The sequence below is a fragment of the Odontesthes bonariensis genome, chromosome 23 (genome assembly GCF_027942865.1).
Source record: "Odontesthes bonariensis isolate fOdoBon6 chromosome 23, fOdoBon6.hap1, whole genome shotgun sequence".
Taxonomy (NCBI): Eukaryota; Metazoa; Chordata; class Actinopteri; order Atheriniformes; family Atherinopsidae; genus Odontesthes; species Odontesthes bonariensis.
This window is the reverse complement of record NC_134528.1, coordinates 24328754-24344716: the sequence shown is the minus strand read 5'-3', so window position 1 is coordinate 24344716 and position 15963 is coordinate 24328754. Positions and strand designations below refer to the sequence as shown.

The window sequence follows — 15963 nt, the reverse complement described above, 5'->3', positions numbered from 1 at the left end:
AGCAGTGCTGCATGGAATAAGGTGGCATATTAAAGAAAGTTGTTGTCATGGCCAGAGTTTTGTGCCTCAATCCCCACACCGGGAAGGGCATGCCATGGACGATAAAATAACTTTCAACATCAGTGGTGGAGAAGGGATTTGGACAGTGACCAGGATTGATGTAGACAAACACCTCCATGTGTGGAGAGGATTTCAAAGTTGGAAAGAATGAGAGGCAATTAAAAGAAAAAAAAAGAAGAGCACAAGGGAATGTATTTGCCTTTGCTACAGAGAAATGACATAATTTCACAGGGGATGAAAACGCTTTATGGAGAGATTACACTCGCCCTGTTCTGTGTGGTGAATTCTAACCCTGTACTGTTCCACATAAAGCCTTCAGGCTCTTTGTCGTCTTATCTTTAAAATCTCTTCTTCTGAATTTCTATTCTGCCCTGGACAGAAGTCGAGGCTTTACCCTCTTCAGGCGGAATAAGCATTCTCTGTCGAAAAGATGAAGGGGAAAGAAACAAGATGCGGAACTAGTTCACCAGCATTTATTCATCTCAGTTCTTCCCACACTGCCCCGTCTATAAATTCTTCATGAGAAATGCTCTCATTCCTGCTCTTCTGCCACTTCTCTAGATTTTCATTTCCCCTCTGTGTTCTCCAGATCTCCGCCCATCTCTGGCTTCCTGGCCGACTATGCCTTCATCACTGGCGGCTTGCTGGACCTGTACGAGGCCACGCTGCAGGCGGAGTGGCTGCAGTGGGCCGAGGAGCTGCAGCTCAGGCAGGACGCGCTGCTGTGGGACGATCAGGGCGGAGGCTACTTCTGCAGTGACCCCAGCGACAGCGCCGTTCTGCTGCAGCTGAAAGAGGGTGAGTGACGGACGCCGCGATGTGTCGTTAGGTCATCAGACGCGGATCTTAAACAAGTAAACCGATGAATGAATACAGGATGTGAGGCCTTCGGGTGCCGCAGACAGTTACCTTTCCCCACAGTAGATGCATGAATGGATTACTGTAATGTTCTATAACTAAAGAGGCATTAATGGATGGATGTAGTCACTAACTTTCTCATCAGTTCTTCCATCATCAATCTTTTTCTCCCCTGCCTTCCTTATTCTTCACCTCATCGATTAAAGCAGAACTTAACAAGGAAATTTCGGCTTCAATAATCCTGCCAGTTTCACTCCGCTGCCACAGTTAAACCTCAAGAGAAGAGGGAGCGAGGCTAGATGGACGGGTTGATAGATAGAGGATAGAAGTTGTGAGTAGAGCAACATTGACCTCTCTCCATCTACCCTCAGAACAGTGCAACCCTCCCTCATTTAAGCCCAGCCTCTTCCACCATGAAAGTGCTTAAAGACAGACGCTCTGATTCCTGAGCTACTCTGATTGTCAGACCTGTCAAAAATGTCTCCATCTCACTGTTTGTACAGGAGCATGTCACCAAAGCAGTCGCTCTCAACCACAATGAAAGAATCTAAATCTTTAACAATAAATCAGACTGAATATGGTGTGATTACAGTTGAACCCACCCAAGTTGTGGTTGCATAAACTGTTGATCTCATGTTGTGTCGGTGCTCGTTCTAACATCCGGTGATTCACCGTCACCTCTCACCAGATGACAGTTCAAATCTGTCATGTTGCCGTGGTACCCAGTCGTTGCTCTCGAGACTTTTGTCCAGTGTTCCTTTATTATGAAATCCAAAAGATTTCCAGACATTGAATGTGATGGTGCGTTGTATATAGGGCTGAACGATATGGACAAAATTTCATATCTCGATATTCATGCCAGATATCTCGATATCGATACGATATGACTATGGGTTCAGTTAAAACTAAGCATTTTCCTGAAAAACAAAAAACATAATACAAAAGAAGGACGTCTGCAGACATCGGGTCTTGAGTTCGAAGTTTGTTGTTATAAAATGGACCGTTAAACTTGATGTAAGGTTCAGTCATCCGGCTCAACCACACGTCCGTGGTTGTGGCAAAATGTTCAATTTCACGGAGCTCGGATTCAACATTCATTTTACATTCGTTATAGATTTTTGGAATGGCCACTTGATTAAAATATGTTCGGGATGGTATTTTGTAACGTTTGTCCAGCGTCCGAACCATTTTCTGAAAGCCCTCTTTTGAGACAGTGTACACGGGTACCATGTCTTTTGCAATGTGGTGTGTTACAGCATCTGTAATGTCTTTGTGCCTGGTGGACGTCGACTCATATGGCGTAACGCTACTGAACCCATCAGCAATCAAACTTTGCTTGGGCTTCACTTCTCTGCCGTTTCTCTCCGCCGCTACACTCTTCATGCAGCGGTGGTGTTGTTTCAGGTGGTGGAACATGTTTGTTGTCCTGCCTTACCTCGTCGCATTTTTTGCCAAGCACGACCTGCACAACACCTCGCTCTGGTTCACATCCTCTTTTCTGAATCTGAATGACTTTTTTTGACTAAATCCGTCGAATGCGCAGATTCTGCACCGGCCTTATCTTCCGCACTCATGTTTCTCTTTTTAATTTCCCTGCTGTGAATGTAGTGTGTGTGTCTCTGTCTTCCTCCCTCCCTCCCTCGGATGTTTGTCATTGGCTGGCTTCAGCTGTACATAAGGGCAAGCGTAAAAATGATGTTTTCGACTGCCTGAGCTGCACATGCGGGGAAAATTTATATCGTTGATATCGTTGAATTTGCGATATTAATATCTTCAATGTTCATATCTAGATATTGATACGATAACGATATATCGTTCAGCCCTAGTTGTATACCGTGTTGACCTTGTTCCTCAGACATTCGAGTGGGTGTCCGGTGGGCGGGCAGGCTGAAATGATATTGAGCTGATGTGTATCGGTTTAGCGATGTGTGCACCCACCGATACAGTGCTTTGAACCCCGTTCAGCCAGATTTTAATGGTTGAACTGGGCCATCACTGGTTTCTGACTCACTGTAGTCGATCTAGGGGTTTGACACCAGTGTAATCGCAACTTTAATGTAAAAGCCAGCTTCTGATTCATGTTGAATAATCCTTACAACATTGGTAACGCCTAGGGCTGGGTAATCCCTACTGATCCTGACCTGAAACGATTCGATTCCCTTTTTTTTTTTTTTTTTTAGACAACCTCCCTGAAGACACTGTTTTAATTTCCACTGTTATATATGCCAATATTATTTTAGTTCTTAGCCGAATTTAGCTTATCACATACCCACATATAAACATAGAAATGCATGTTTGTGCAATGTTTAATGTAAAAGAAAATTAATTTTGAAATCCTGAAGAAAAGCACATTTTATTAGGTATTAATTTTGATATTGTAAGTCAGTGCCTATAAGAACTAATGAGGTTTAGATATAAATGGGTCTGACCCTGATTTGCACTCCAGCTTGTCTTCAGCTGCCAGCGCACCTCTCTAACTGACATCTGCTGGTGGGGCTAACACCTTGTAGACATGCACACATTTACCTTTGATCAGTTGGAACAGATCTAATTACCTATTTCTAGTCTTTGTTCTCAGGCTGCTCCGTCTTGCCCGGACCATCTTTTTTTAACCGCTTCCTTCTCCCTGTTTGAATTTACGTCCTTTGCCAGCTCCTCTCAGCTGAATGTTTTCTTTGCTGTACATTAGTTTTCCCTCAGTGGGGCAGGTCTTTGCTCCATCCAAAACCACCTCATGTTTTCTGTTTTCTTCATTTTCCTGTTGGATGTTTTGGTTTGTATAAAAACAGGTTTTGTGCGCGCTCAGGTTGGCAGTGGCCATCTTGAACTTGCTGTAGGCCAGTTTTCATGTGTTGCCATTTAACCTAAAAAAAGGCAGGAGCGACATTCCACTGATGGGTCAAAGCTAATAGTTATTATTGCTCTGAATGCTGTCAGATATGATGGCCGCGTATGTGTGTGTGTGTGTGTGTAGGTGTGTGTGTGTGTGTTTGCGGGAGTCCCTGCGCATCCTTGCGTGTTTATCAGAGGTGACACACGAGAGCTTACTCGTCTTGGAGGATTGACGGCGCCATTATGGCGTCTGTGCTGCGTGTGGCTGAAGCCCATTAGTGATGCTACAGCCACTGTAGTGTGGACGCCAATCCCAGCAGCGCAGCCCGTCACTGCGAGACAGAATACCCCCACGCTGCCATTCTGCATCTCAAAGCCCCTGTTTGTGTGCTGGTGTTTTTTTTTTTTTCTCCCTCCTCTTGATTACCTGTGTTTTTATATCTGATAAAAGCGTGAGTGTGTTTTTGTGCAGCAGGTGTGTGTCCTTTACGTTTGACTGCATGGATCCAGCACGTTGGCAGAATTCCTCACACTGCCGTGTGTGTGTGTTTGTGTGCGTGTGTGACCTCCTTCTATGGAGCTCTTTAGGAGGTTGGAAAACGTGACATTTGGAAAGTGACAGACCGTCCCATGAATCTGTGTGCACGTGTACTTGTGTGTACGCTGAAACGTCCTCGCCTCGGGACTCGGGAACAGTTGAAACATAATGCATGACAGAATCAAATTACTTCTGCATTACAGGCATGCGTGTTTGTGTTCACGTGTTGCTCTGCAATGAATTTATGCTCATCGTAGAAATCGACAGTAGAGTTTGTATGGCCTTGTTGGGTTACTGTTGCTGTTTAGTTGTTTTCTTTTAACCAATAATGGCAATTAGACTTGAAATCATGTGTGTGTCAGCTGCCGGCCCTAAAGCTTGGTCTTGCTCACACACACCCCTTCAGAAACGCAAGGCGTCACGGCGTTGCTAAGAAGCAGTCGTATGGAGCGGTCAGAGGTTATGAGAAGATCACCTACAGGCTCTCAGTGGACACTGATTAAAGATAAGGACCAGTCACTTAACAGAGCTAAGTCATGAGGTCACCCTTCTGTTCCAGCACAGCGCACACACACACACACACACACACACACACACACACACACCAGTTACAACCTGCTTGTTCAGATCAGACCGATTCCTGCAGCTCTCAGAATCATCGACCAACTCGCTCATCCAAACGACTTCACGCTTGATTTCACGACGATCATTTCTAATTTTCAGTGACTGGTAATGACTAATATCACAATTAATTTCCCCCAGTTAAGTATAATTGTCCAATTTCCACTTCACTGCTCTGTTGTGATACAGAAGACCCCATTTGTGATCAGTAAAATGATAATGATTAATCACCGTCAGCCCTCTTCAGCCCTTTCCCTTTTATTCACGTGGAACTTAGTTTATTATTGTTATTTCATGACTGCCACAATAAACTTTTGACTTGTAAGTGTAAGCAGAATGAGGAGGAGCACTGAAACCGTCTGCAGACTGACACTTTTTAGCTGTTGTCTTCCTCCCACGTCAAGATGATCCAAAGCTAGTGAAACAGTAGAAGAGCAGTAGATGCGATTTTCAGAAGAACATGAATAAAGTTAATCAAAAAAGGAGGAAAAACTCCATTTGGAGTGAGTACTGCTAAGGGCTCTTATACACCCCTGACATGAGGTACCAGTTCCCTGCTGGACCTCCTCGTGTCGCCGGTGTCGGGGCAAACAAAATGGTTTTGTGTTTTTTGTTAAATCGTGATAACCACTTGGTCTTCAGTTTCACGCTCCACATCTTGTAAAAGGTGCTTAAGATCAAATCCAACCATGTAAAAAGGATTTAAAATGAAATGTGTTTTTTACCGAAAGCTCTCAACGGTTCTACAAAGTGCACAATGACTTTTTCTCTGACTAATCACAGTTTAAACAAAATAAATGTCTTCTATTTGTTACGAGACGATCGTCATTACACTTCGTGTGGCACTGCGGAAGTAATGCTGAGACATCTAAAATGGAAAGATGTCAAAACCTTGAAACAAGCGGATAATACCAAAGGTTCTGTGTTGACTTTGAACGCAGCATGACAGGACTGCCCCGGAACATGCTACTGTGGCTGACTTTCAGTTGTTTTATTCATGGAAGGAAAATACATGCTGCATTCACACAATCAATGACATTATTGATAAAGTCATTTGCTAATGCTAATAACGCTTTATTGATGTGCCAATTTTTTCTTGTGCTTATAACATTGAATTCGTTTGTCGATGCTGATGTAAAACAACAGTTGTCGGGAGTTTAAGTGTGTTTAGTGACCCTAAAAGAAAAAGAAAAGAATAAGGTCTCTCATCTCTGGTCAAATATATGAACTAATGTAATAAAGTATCTGTTGACAACCAGATGTTGAATATACCACCCAGTGACTCAGTCTGTTTGGATGCACAATAGAAGCCTGCACTACCGGTTGCTGCTATTGTGAAATATATTTCAGCCCACACCAATTCAAGCCTGTTGTGTATCTGTGTGTTTCAGATCAGGATGGAGCGGAGCCCAGTGCCAACTCAGTGTCAGCCTCCAATCTTCTGCGTCTGTCCCAATATACCGGAAGAAAGGAGTGGCTCCAGAAGTCCCAACAGCTGCTGGCAGCGTTCTCCAACCGCCTGACCAGGGTTCCCATCGCCCTGCCTGATATGGTCCGAGCTCTTATGGCTCAGCACTACACACTTAAACAGGTAAATGAACCCTCATTAATCGATGGATACCCAGCTTTTTGAAGTTATTTCTTGGTTTTAACTAGCTTTTTATGTGGAGACGATACCTCCGTGTGGGTTGCTGTTCAAGCTGACAGAGGAGGGGGACGTAGATTGTTCACTTTTCTGTCATGAGCCCTGAGAGCCAGCTCAGCATGGTTAGTGGGCGTGTTTATTCGGGTGTTTGCCGGAACTCGTTTTCATTGTCCGCCCCCTGAAAGTTGTTTCTGCTTACATGACAAATGGTGTGAGCGTGATCGATGGAGCTTTTACTGATGAACAAAAACTGAACAAAACAATGCGAAGCAGCAGAACAAAGAGCTGAAGGAAAAGCTGTTTACACAAAGAACATCTGCATGTCACAGATGAATGAAAGTGCATCAGCGGGCTACAGCACGACCACAAGAATGTTTTGGTTGACAGTGTGTTCTGGTTCATTTTCCACAACAATCATTTAGCTTTAAATGCGCCTAAACTACAACCAATTCCACTATCAGTGTTGTTAATGTGCATATATTGATACACTCTTTCCCTTAAACTGTCAGAATGGCAACATGTGCTCCAACTTAACCAGAGCCTGCTGTCTTCACACTCACTGACTGCCTGCTTTTAGCTAGGTGGAGCACAATTTTCCTTGAAGCTGCCTCAGTTCTTCATGGTGTGCGCGATCTGTGATGTAAAATTTAAAAGACTGCACCCATAAAAAGTAAAATATCTACTCCACTCAACGGTTGCTATCCCCTTTAAAGTCTGCAGAGCGTTGATGGGTGTGAAAGAATCATCAGCTGTGGGCTTGAACCGCGCACACACGCCGACACGCTTCCTTATTCCATGAAGTCGTAAATAGCGTAAACATAAATCTCAGACACCTCATTAGTGTGCATGGCTCGCATGCTGCCTGACGAATAAACGAGCATGTTTATTAATTGCCAGTGTAGATTTACTGGTGGATCTCTGTTTCGCTGCTGACTGAAGCTGAGCTCTGTTGTGCTCGTTGTCGCTATCATCACTTTTAAAAGATAGTCAAACCTTCCGACCCAAAAGCCTGTCGCACACTCATTCACCACAATATCTCTTCTGTTCTTCTCAGTCGTTCGTCGCTTTGGATAAAAGCGTCTGCCAAATCTGGGCAATAAACACAGAAAGGCAGCATGTCTCATCTGTGTTGCCACAGTTTTATACATGCTGCGACAGCCACAGTGAGGGATACCGTCTGTAATGGAAAACGAAGCAGAGACGAGCCGTGTCGAGTCCAACGGTAACGTATCATGTACCATTCCTTTCAGGTTGAGGTCTGGACTTTGATTGGACCATTGCAACACTTGGATACTTTTCTTTTTTTTTTGTCATTTATACTCTATACTTTGATATACAGAGGAGTTCATGGCTCATGGTTGTCCAGGTCCTGTGGCTGCAAAACGGGCCTAAATCACCAGCCCTCCATCACCGTGCTTGACAGCTGGAATGAGATGTTTGTGCTGATATACTGTGTTTGGTTTTCTCCAAACGTGCTGCTGTGCATTTTGACCAAACATCTCCACTTTGGTCTCGTCTGTCCACAGAACATTGTTCGAGGAGTCTTGTGGTTTGTTCAGATTAAGTCATTTTGCCATGTTCTTTTCAGTGAGAAGAAGCTTTCTTCTGCAGCCCTTCCAAGTCATACTTGTTCAGTCTTTTTCTAGCTGTACTCTCATGAACTTTAACATTTAACATAACTTACTGATAAATCCACTCCTGGGAAGAACTCATCAATGAACACGTCTTTCCTCTTATGCTGTGTTAAATAATTCAGCACTATCCTCTGGTGAAGTTGGAACTTTTGTCAATCTATGTTAGAATAATGGTTAAATGTATGGTAAGTGTTACAAGGTATGAGACGTCTATTTTAGCTTGAGTGCACTAGACTCAAAAATAAGATAAGAAAAAGATAAGCCTTTATGGCTGAACCAAAGACTTCCAAAGACTTTTCTTGGTCTAGATTATATAACATACATACATATATATATATATAAAAAACATAGCGTTGATCTGCATTTGTCTACCTCATTTTACCTTTGGGAGGTCTTCTGAGGATGTAGCTTTCCACTTAGATGCTCATTGAATCCCTGGACACACAGACACTCAAAATCTTTCCTTGTTTATACGGCCCCACTTGCATTCCATGGGTTCTGAGTAGTTTGAGCATCGGGTCATATAATCACTGTTGAAATATTAACACCCTAAATTTCGGGCCGAAACAACTGAAACCAGCGTACCATCAGAAGAAAGTTTCCTGGTCACCTGAAGAAAGGATGTTGAGTGAAAGCATGCGTGTGAAATCAAAGAAACAGAGAAAGAAATAACTGGAGCCGTAACGGAGTGTTAGTTGGCTTCCTGTCCGTCAAATGTGACCTGCAGAGGATGAGTCAGGGCGGCGGGGCGGCGGTAACAAGCAAGGAGAGAGACGAGGCGAGGCGCTTTGAGAGAAAACACCTGCCTCCCTTGTTACTGCTACAAATACAGTACTGACCTGTATCCCTTTCTCCCCATCTTCCCACCACTTATGTGTCACCTTTTCCCTCTTACTTCACTCTATTCATACTCTTCCGTCTCATTATTTTTTTCTCCTCCTTGTTCCCTTTCCCCTCACCTGCTTTTTCAGATTGTGATCTGTGGCCAGCGGGACGCCTCTGACACCGCCAGTCTTCTCGCAGCAGTCAACTCCCTCTTCCTTCCGTATAAGGTAAATATTCCACATCTTGTTGCTGTGAGAGCGCTGCGTCATCTTGGCAAATTTGTCCAACGTGTCATCAGTCCCTAAAGAGAGCATGCACTGATTTACGAAAACATCCGTACCTTTAAAGAGGCGGCAGATTTTCAATAACCTTTCAAACATGCACAGATACGGAGTGAGACTGACCTAGAACAGTGCCTGAGGTGTTGGCTGCTTTAAGTGCAGCTCTTTAAAGGTCAACCTGTGCTTCTTTTCTTCCCTCTCCTCGGTGTAATAACTTCCCAGCTATCTCTTTTCTGGCATTAGTTGACCTGAAAGCCCATTCCTGACATCTGAATGCCTCACAGGCCCAACTGGAGCTTGGTGAGTGGGAGTTTTCCCGCTGGCCCTGACAGGGGGTCTTTGTTAATAACTGGACAGCTGTCAGTCTGAGTCGGACTCAAATTCTTAAATTTATAGATGCAAAGTGGAGTTTTTGATGGCCACATTTTACTGGGACTTTGGCACTGTATCTCGTGCTAAATGTAGAAAAGTTACATGAAGGGTTAGCTCAAAATCCAACTCATTCCCTCAGAGGACTTTGATGGGGAGAACTTTAAAGGAGTAAAAAAGAGCAACCAGCCACTGATGGCCGTAGCAGCAGCAGCAGCAGCTATCTTGGCCAGGTTGAGGTGGGATGATCCGGTACCATACGTCTCTAAAGACACGCATACACTCATGCTTTGGGGGTGGGACACAGCCGTCCCGGTGGAGTAGCACAGCCTCACTGCAGCAGATGTGAATCACTCTCCTTCTGATGCGGCATGTCCGCGAGCACACGCTCAGACGGCAGTAGATGCAACACTGAAGCATATTCTGGTACATATGCACACATGCATATGCAAATCACAAGCTGTCACATGTACACGCTTTGAATCCACAGGAAGACAGAATGGACGAGGTGACAGAAGGAGGCAAATAAAGAAATGATAGCTTACTTTAATCTGAATCATTTCATATGAATTAATCGGCTTAACCCATTTTTTTCACATTACCTCAGCTTATATCCATTTGACATCCCTTTTTGATTGTTATTGTAGTCTTTGGATCATTTTGAAATTTGAATCTTGCAAAATGTGCTTAAGGGTTATTTTGGCTTCTTTTGAGCTGGGGTTGGGTGAGAAACTTAGCAGTCGGTGTCTGACCCTCAGTATCATGCAGTCAGAGCGCTCTCAGTCTCTTCGGCATCGATGACAACGGCTTCAGCTTATAATGCTATGCTGCATAAACTTTCCTTTTTGGCCAACTTTGCTCTTGGTTTTTGGAAAGGTTTCAAAAAAAGCCCCCCCTCCCCCCCCAAATATTCATTGACAAGCAGTGCCAACTAAACACTGGGACGAAAGGCGTATCGGTTATGTCATGCGTAAGATTAAAAGGGGCAAACCCTGTCGCAGAAGGGCATGAACGGGGATCGGTGTGAAACGGATAGTGGATACGGTGTACGACGGCGTCAGGAGGGGGGAATTATTTGAGCCGTAACGGTGAGGAAGCGCAGGTGCTCCACGTAACATCGGGTACCTGTGAGCAGAGAACATGTCGAATTTAAATCCAATTACTGCTCGCCTGCTTCCCTGTTTTTAGGCTGGCACCAACTAATTGTGGAGAATGAGTGCAGGAGCCAACTCGTGTTAATCATAACACACACACACACACACACACGCGCACACACGCAGATTTTCACTTCATTTGATTAATTTACTGTTTTAGTTCACCACAAGCCCTCTGAGGTTCCTCTCTGCTTGTCACAGTCACAGTCCTCGGCTACACAGGAACATCGCTCCTGATTGTAATTGCTGCAATAAACTGCAGTTAATTTTTCTATTACACAGAAACGTATCTTGATTGGAAACGGGTTGGGGTTTGTTAGTAAGGTTGATGGAATTGCATAAGGTTAAGAATTGGAAAACAAATAGAGACGCGGTATAGCAATTAGCCCCATCCACACTCTTCCGTGTGCCTCCTCGTCCTGCTTGCGTGTGCGCGTGTGTGTGTTGGTGTGTGTGTTCCTAGCCTATTCTGGAACTTGTGTCTGTTGCTTTTCTGCACTCTGTCTCCCTCCGATGGAAGTTAACAAAGTATGTAAAAGGTTTTTAGCAGATAACGCTGCCACCGAATTCATCATTTAATCTCTTAGTTGCTTTTAGCTGTTGTTGGGTTGGTGGTGCAAAATGTCTGTATTGTATGAAATGTGTGGAAAACTCCACTTAAAAAAGAAAGAAAAAAAACAAAGATTCTGGACTGGCACCAGCTGTGGCCGGATACATAACTCAGTATCTGTTGAACGCTTGAGGGAATTTTTGAAAATTTGGTACAAACATACATTATGAATGAAGGATGAGCTGATGAGATTGTTTACCATTCTAAATGTGGTTTTACTTTGTCCCGCAGTAAAAACGACAACAAAAAAGGTTCAGATTATGGTCATAAGTTTCATGTTAGATGCTGTTAGATGCTTGGCTCACTGACCTTTTGTTGTTTATTTAATCAACGTCTCTGAGACATTACCTCAGGTAAATATTAACTATTATAAATTAATATTATAAATATAAACCCCCCAGGCTCTGGAATAAGCTCCCCGTTGAGCAGCCTCTTATTTCTGACCTGGGCCTCTTCAAATCTAGGCTAAAACCCTACTTATTTAGGATTGCTTTTAATACCCAGTAGTATGATGACACTTTTATCTTATTTTATCTTATTATATTTTGTTGTATTTTATTGCTTTCACTGTTCTTTTATTGTTTTTACTTCTTCTTCTCTTTATTTATTACCTGTTGTAAAGCACTTTGGTACACCGTAAGGATTGTCTGTAAAGGGCTGTATAAATAAATACATATATACATTTACATTTACATTACCTGACTGAAACCAATGCTTCAGTCCAGTTTTACCCAACGTAACAAGAAGCCAAACATACCTGCTTTCATAAATGGTTTACCTTCATAGACGAGATGAAAAAGGGGCTCCGAATTTACGGAAAAAACTCTTCCTGAGCTTCTTTTGATTTGTCATTTTCTAAACTCAAAGTGCATCCATTCTGAGTCCAGACATGTAGTTTTACAGTGTGCAGAAGCACTGAACCAGGGTCAGGAATCCAGGCCAGCATTTGGATCTCTGCTGGCACCGTTATTCAGTTTCTCTGAGTGAGGTTCCTTTTCCCACCTCCATCACATCTTGTCCACATTAGATTTGATCGTTTTGACCAAAAGCTTGTGCCCATCAGAAACAAACTTGTTGTCTAATCCATCACGACAAACCTCTTGTAGCTTTTAAAAGATTAGAGATACATGTGGGATCCTGGCGGTTTTGTCTGTGCCAGGTGTTAAGGAGTACCACAAAACGCGAGTGAAAGAAGGAGCTAAAAGTATTACTGGGATTTGGTAGGATTTAAGAAACAAGATGTAAGAGTTTCATGGCGGAGATAGCTATAAGTAGACTTGTTTCCCATTTCCCCTGCCCCTTCAGAGAGGAGAGTCTGACACAGTGGAATAGAGGATGGATATGACAGAAGAAGGGAGAAACGTGGCCTTTTAAGAGAAGAGAGTTCTTTTTAAAAAAACATCTGTGGAGGGAAACAACTTGGAATCCCTAACAAGACCTTAGAGACTTGGGGAAGAGTTAGCGGGGTGACACGGAGTGCAAGCAGAGAAAAGGAATGACTGAGTCGGGTGGAGATTCAGAGCCTGGTCTGAGGCTAACTAGCGCTGCTACACCATGGTGCAGAGGAGGATTAGAGCTCAGCAGTCTCGCAGTGATCTCTGAGCTCCCTTTGCTTCGATCTGCTGCCTTCATGTCCTCCTTCTTCTTTTCCCCTCCATCACATTCCCTCTGGTCAGTCTTCAAAGCCCCATGTAAGACCCCGTGTGTGTGTGTGTGTGTGTGTGTGTGTGTGTGTGTGTGTTTGTCTGGGTTTATTTTGATTTTGCACTGAGAACTGATCCTTCTGTTCTCTGTTAATTACCTTCGAAGCTCAATAACCAGCAACAGAGCAAAACCCAGGTTGACTGACAGCTGTGAGAAAGTGTATTGACAATCAGATAGCCTCTCAATCCCTTTTCCCCGCTCTTTCACTCTTTTATTGCACACCATCATGCTACGGATTTCCCTTCACCACCTCATCTTATCCGTTCTGCTTGGACTTGTTAATCTGAAACGATACACACTCTTCAATCCAATACATCCGATATATCTTTTTTCAGTTGCAATCAGGGATGAAGCGCAGGTTAATGAACGTCTAACTTCAGTTTAACCAGTTGTTTTGGGTTTTGTTGTCGACGGTAAAAGACTTCTTTTTGGAAGTGAAAGTGTGCGTTTCTACACGTTAAAACTTCTCCAAAATGTTTTACTTTACTTTTAAAAGAGACGACTGAGAACTACTACTGATTACCTAAACCGTTTGTACAAATACTTGGAAGAGCTTTAAGCCTGAATCTCATTGGCAGTGAGAGGAAGGAAAGCAGTTTGGAGCCTTTTGTCCATTATCAATGCCAAGACTCAGTTTTCATTGCACGCAGTGGACAAATTTTTTTGCATCAACATTTCTCTCGTCTGCAGGCACAGATGCTCTACGAGCAGCTCGGTCAGCACGGTCGAACTATTTTAATTAATATTTCAGTTTGGATGGTGTTCTCTCTGGCTGCCTCCACGACCTTTCTGTTCTGGTGAACATCATCATCCTCCTCGTCGTTAAATTCAGTAGCAGTGATACAGCGCTGTCAGTGTGGCTCACAAAGCTCACTCTCCCCGTCCTCCTCACTTGGAACCTTCATCGGAATTAATGAGTATAAACCTGTTTCCGGTGCTCTCTCATTCATCCGTGAGAGTTGGTGATGAACAACAAACTGATCGACTCGCAAAGCAGTTTTCAGTGATATTTGATGTATCACTGAAAAATAAAGATAACTTTTCGATTAAAGGGTTGTGGATTTATTTGAAAGACCTCGTAACAACAGTCACTTGAGTCAGTTTTGGCCCCGACATCACAGTTGAGTCTAAAAGCATTTTACAGTGTGTGTGATACACGTTTCTTGACTTATTGCTTATAAACGACATTTCCAGAAAGGTTGGGATGTTTCCATATGAAATCAAGTATGAGAGCAAGGAAATTATTCTCCAGTGGCCAACATCATTGTATTTACAAAATATAAACAATTTCAATTTCAATTCTAGCAACACGCTCAAAAACATTGGCATTGAGGCACATTTACTATTATTTTACATTAGCCTTACTCTTAATGTAATTTTTTTACACCAGTTATTTCAGGTTTGTTTGAATCAATGGTTCCTTCAAACATAATGCATAATGCATCCGTTGGTTGGGCATTTATTGCCACCCCACACCATCACAGACATTGGCTTTTGCACATCTGAGGATGAGGATTATGGTCTTTCTCCTCTTTGGTACGTCAGTTTTTTTCAGGTACAGAGAACTCTGCACAGTATTGATACATGGCTTCCTCCTTGGGTAATACGGTCTTAGGTTACATTTCAGGATGCAGACTGTTTCAACATGGCAGACTGCGTCGGGAGAAAATGCTTTTAGAAGGCACTCCTGAGCCCACGTGACGACATTGATCAGTTTCTCATGCAGTGCTGCCTGAGGGCTTGAAGGTCGCACACACACCCAGCAGGGGTTATGGCCTTGACCTTTAGAGATTCAATTCAATTCAATTCATTTTTATTTATATAGCGCCAAAAACAACAAATGTCAACTCAAGGCACTTATATAGTAAGTCCAATTCAAGCCAATTGGAATTCAATTAATTAATAATAATCATAATTCATAAAATAATCCAATTCGTTCATATAGAGTCAATTCAAAAACAATTTCCTAGCTAAGAAAACCAACAGATTGCACTGAAAACTTTTTGTTTTTCGGTCCAATCTCCCGGCCTGAGCGGCGTGCCTGAGGCGACTGTGGAGAGAAACGACTCCCTTTTAACAGGAAGAAACCTCTGGCAGAACCAGACTCAGGAAGGGTGGCCATCCGCCTCGACCAGCTGGGGTTTGAGAAGACAGAAAGGGGGGGAGGGCCGCAGCGGCGGCGGCACTGTAACACCATTCAAAGGATATCTGTTGGAACAGGGAAACACGAGTTAATGACCACAATAATATCACATATACATAAAGAGAGTAAAGTGAGGAAAGGTGTGTCAGATGAGGCCCCCCAGCAGTCTAGGCCTATAGCAGCTTAACTATGGGATGTTTCAGGATCACCTGAGCCATCCCTAACTATAAGCTTTATCAAAAAGGAAAGTTTTAAGCTTGGTCTTAAAAGTGGAAAGGGTGTCTGCTTCCCGGACATTTACTGGCAGCTTATTCCACAATAGAGGGGCCTGATAACTGAAGGCTCTGCCTCCCATTTTCCCAGACTTCCTGTATCTTTTCACAGTTGTATGCTCTGCAGATGCTAAAACACCTGAGTTCTTTGCAATCTCGCATTATGAAAGGTTTTTTTTTTTTTTTTGGAACTTATTAAGGATTCTTTGGGAGAGTTTGACACATAGCAGAGCCAATGACTCATCCTTGCTTTGCTTTGGTGGAAGCTCCTTTTATACCCAAACCTGACGCCCGTACCTGCTGACTGTGGAATCCTCCAGAGAGCTGTGACTTTTATTTTATACAAACAGATTGAAGTTGATTTTTTTCTTTTTGCATTTTAGACACAAATTATCTGGAAATTGTACTTGAAAGCAT

General features: G+C 43.2%; 1 protein-coding gene across 1 annotated transcript in view; it reads left to right on the top strand.

Moving 5' to 3' along the window:
* spata20 (spermatogenesis associated 20) overlaps positions 1 to 15963 on the top strand; it is a 49113-nt gene that overhangs the window by 16825 nt on the left and 16325 nt on the right. The window contains exons 13-15 of the mRNA XM_075457660.1: positions 650 to 858; positions 6301 to 6500; positions 9160 to 9240. Of these exons, the coding sequence (XP_075313775.1) occupies positions 650 to 858; positions 6301 to 6500; positions 9160 to 9240 (490 nt within the window). The remainder of the gene's footprint in view (positions 1 to 649; positions 859 to 6300; positions 6501 to 9159; positions 9241 to 15963) is intronic.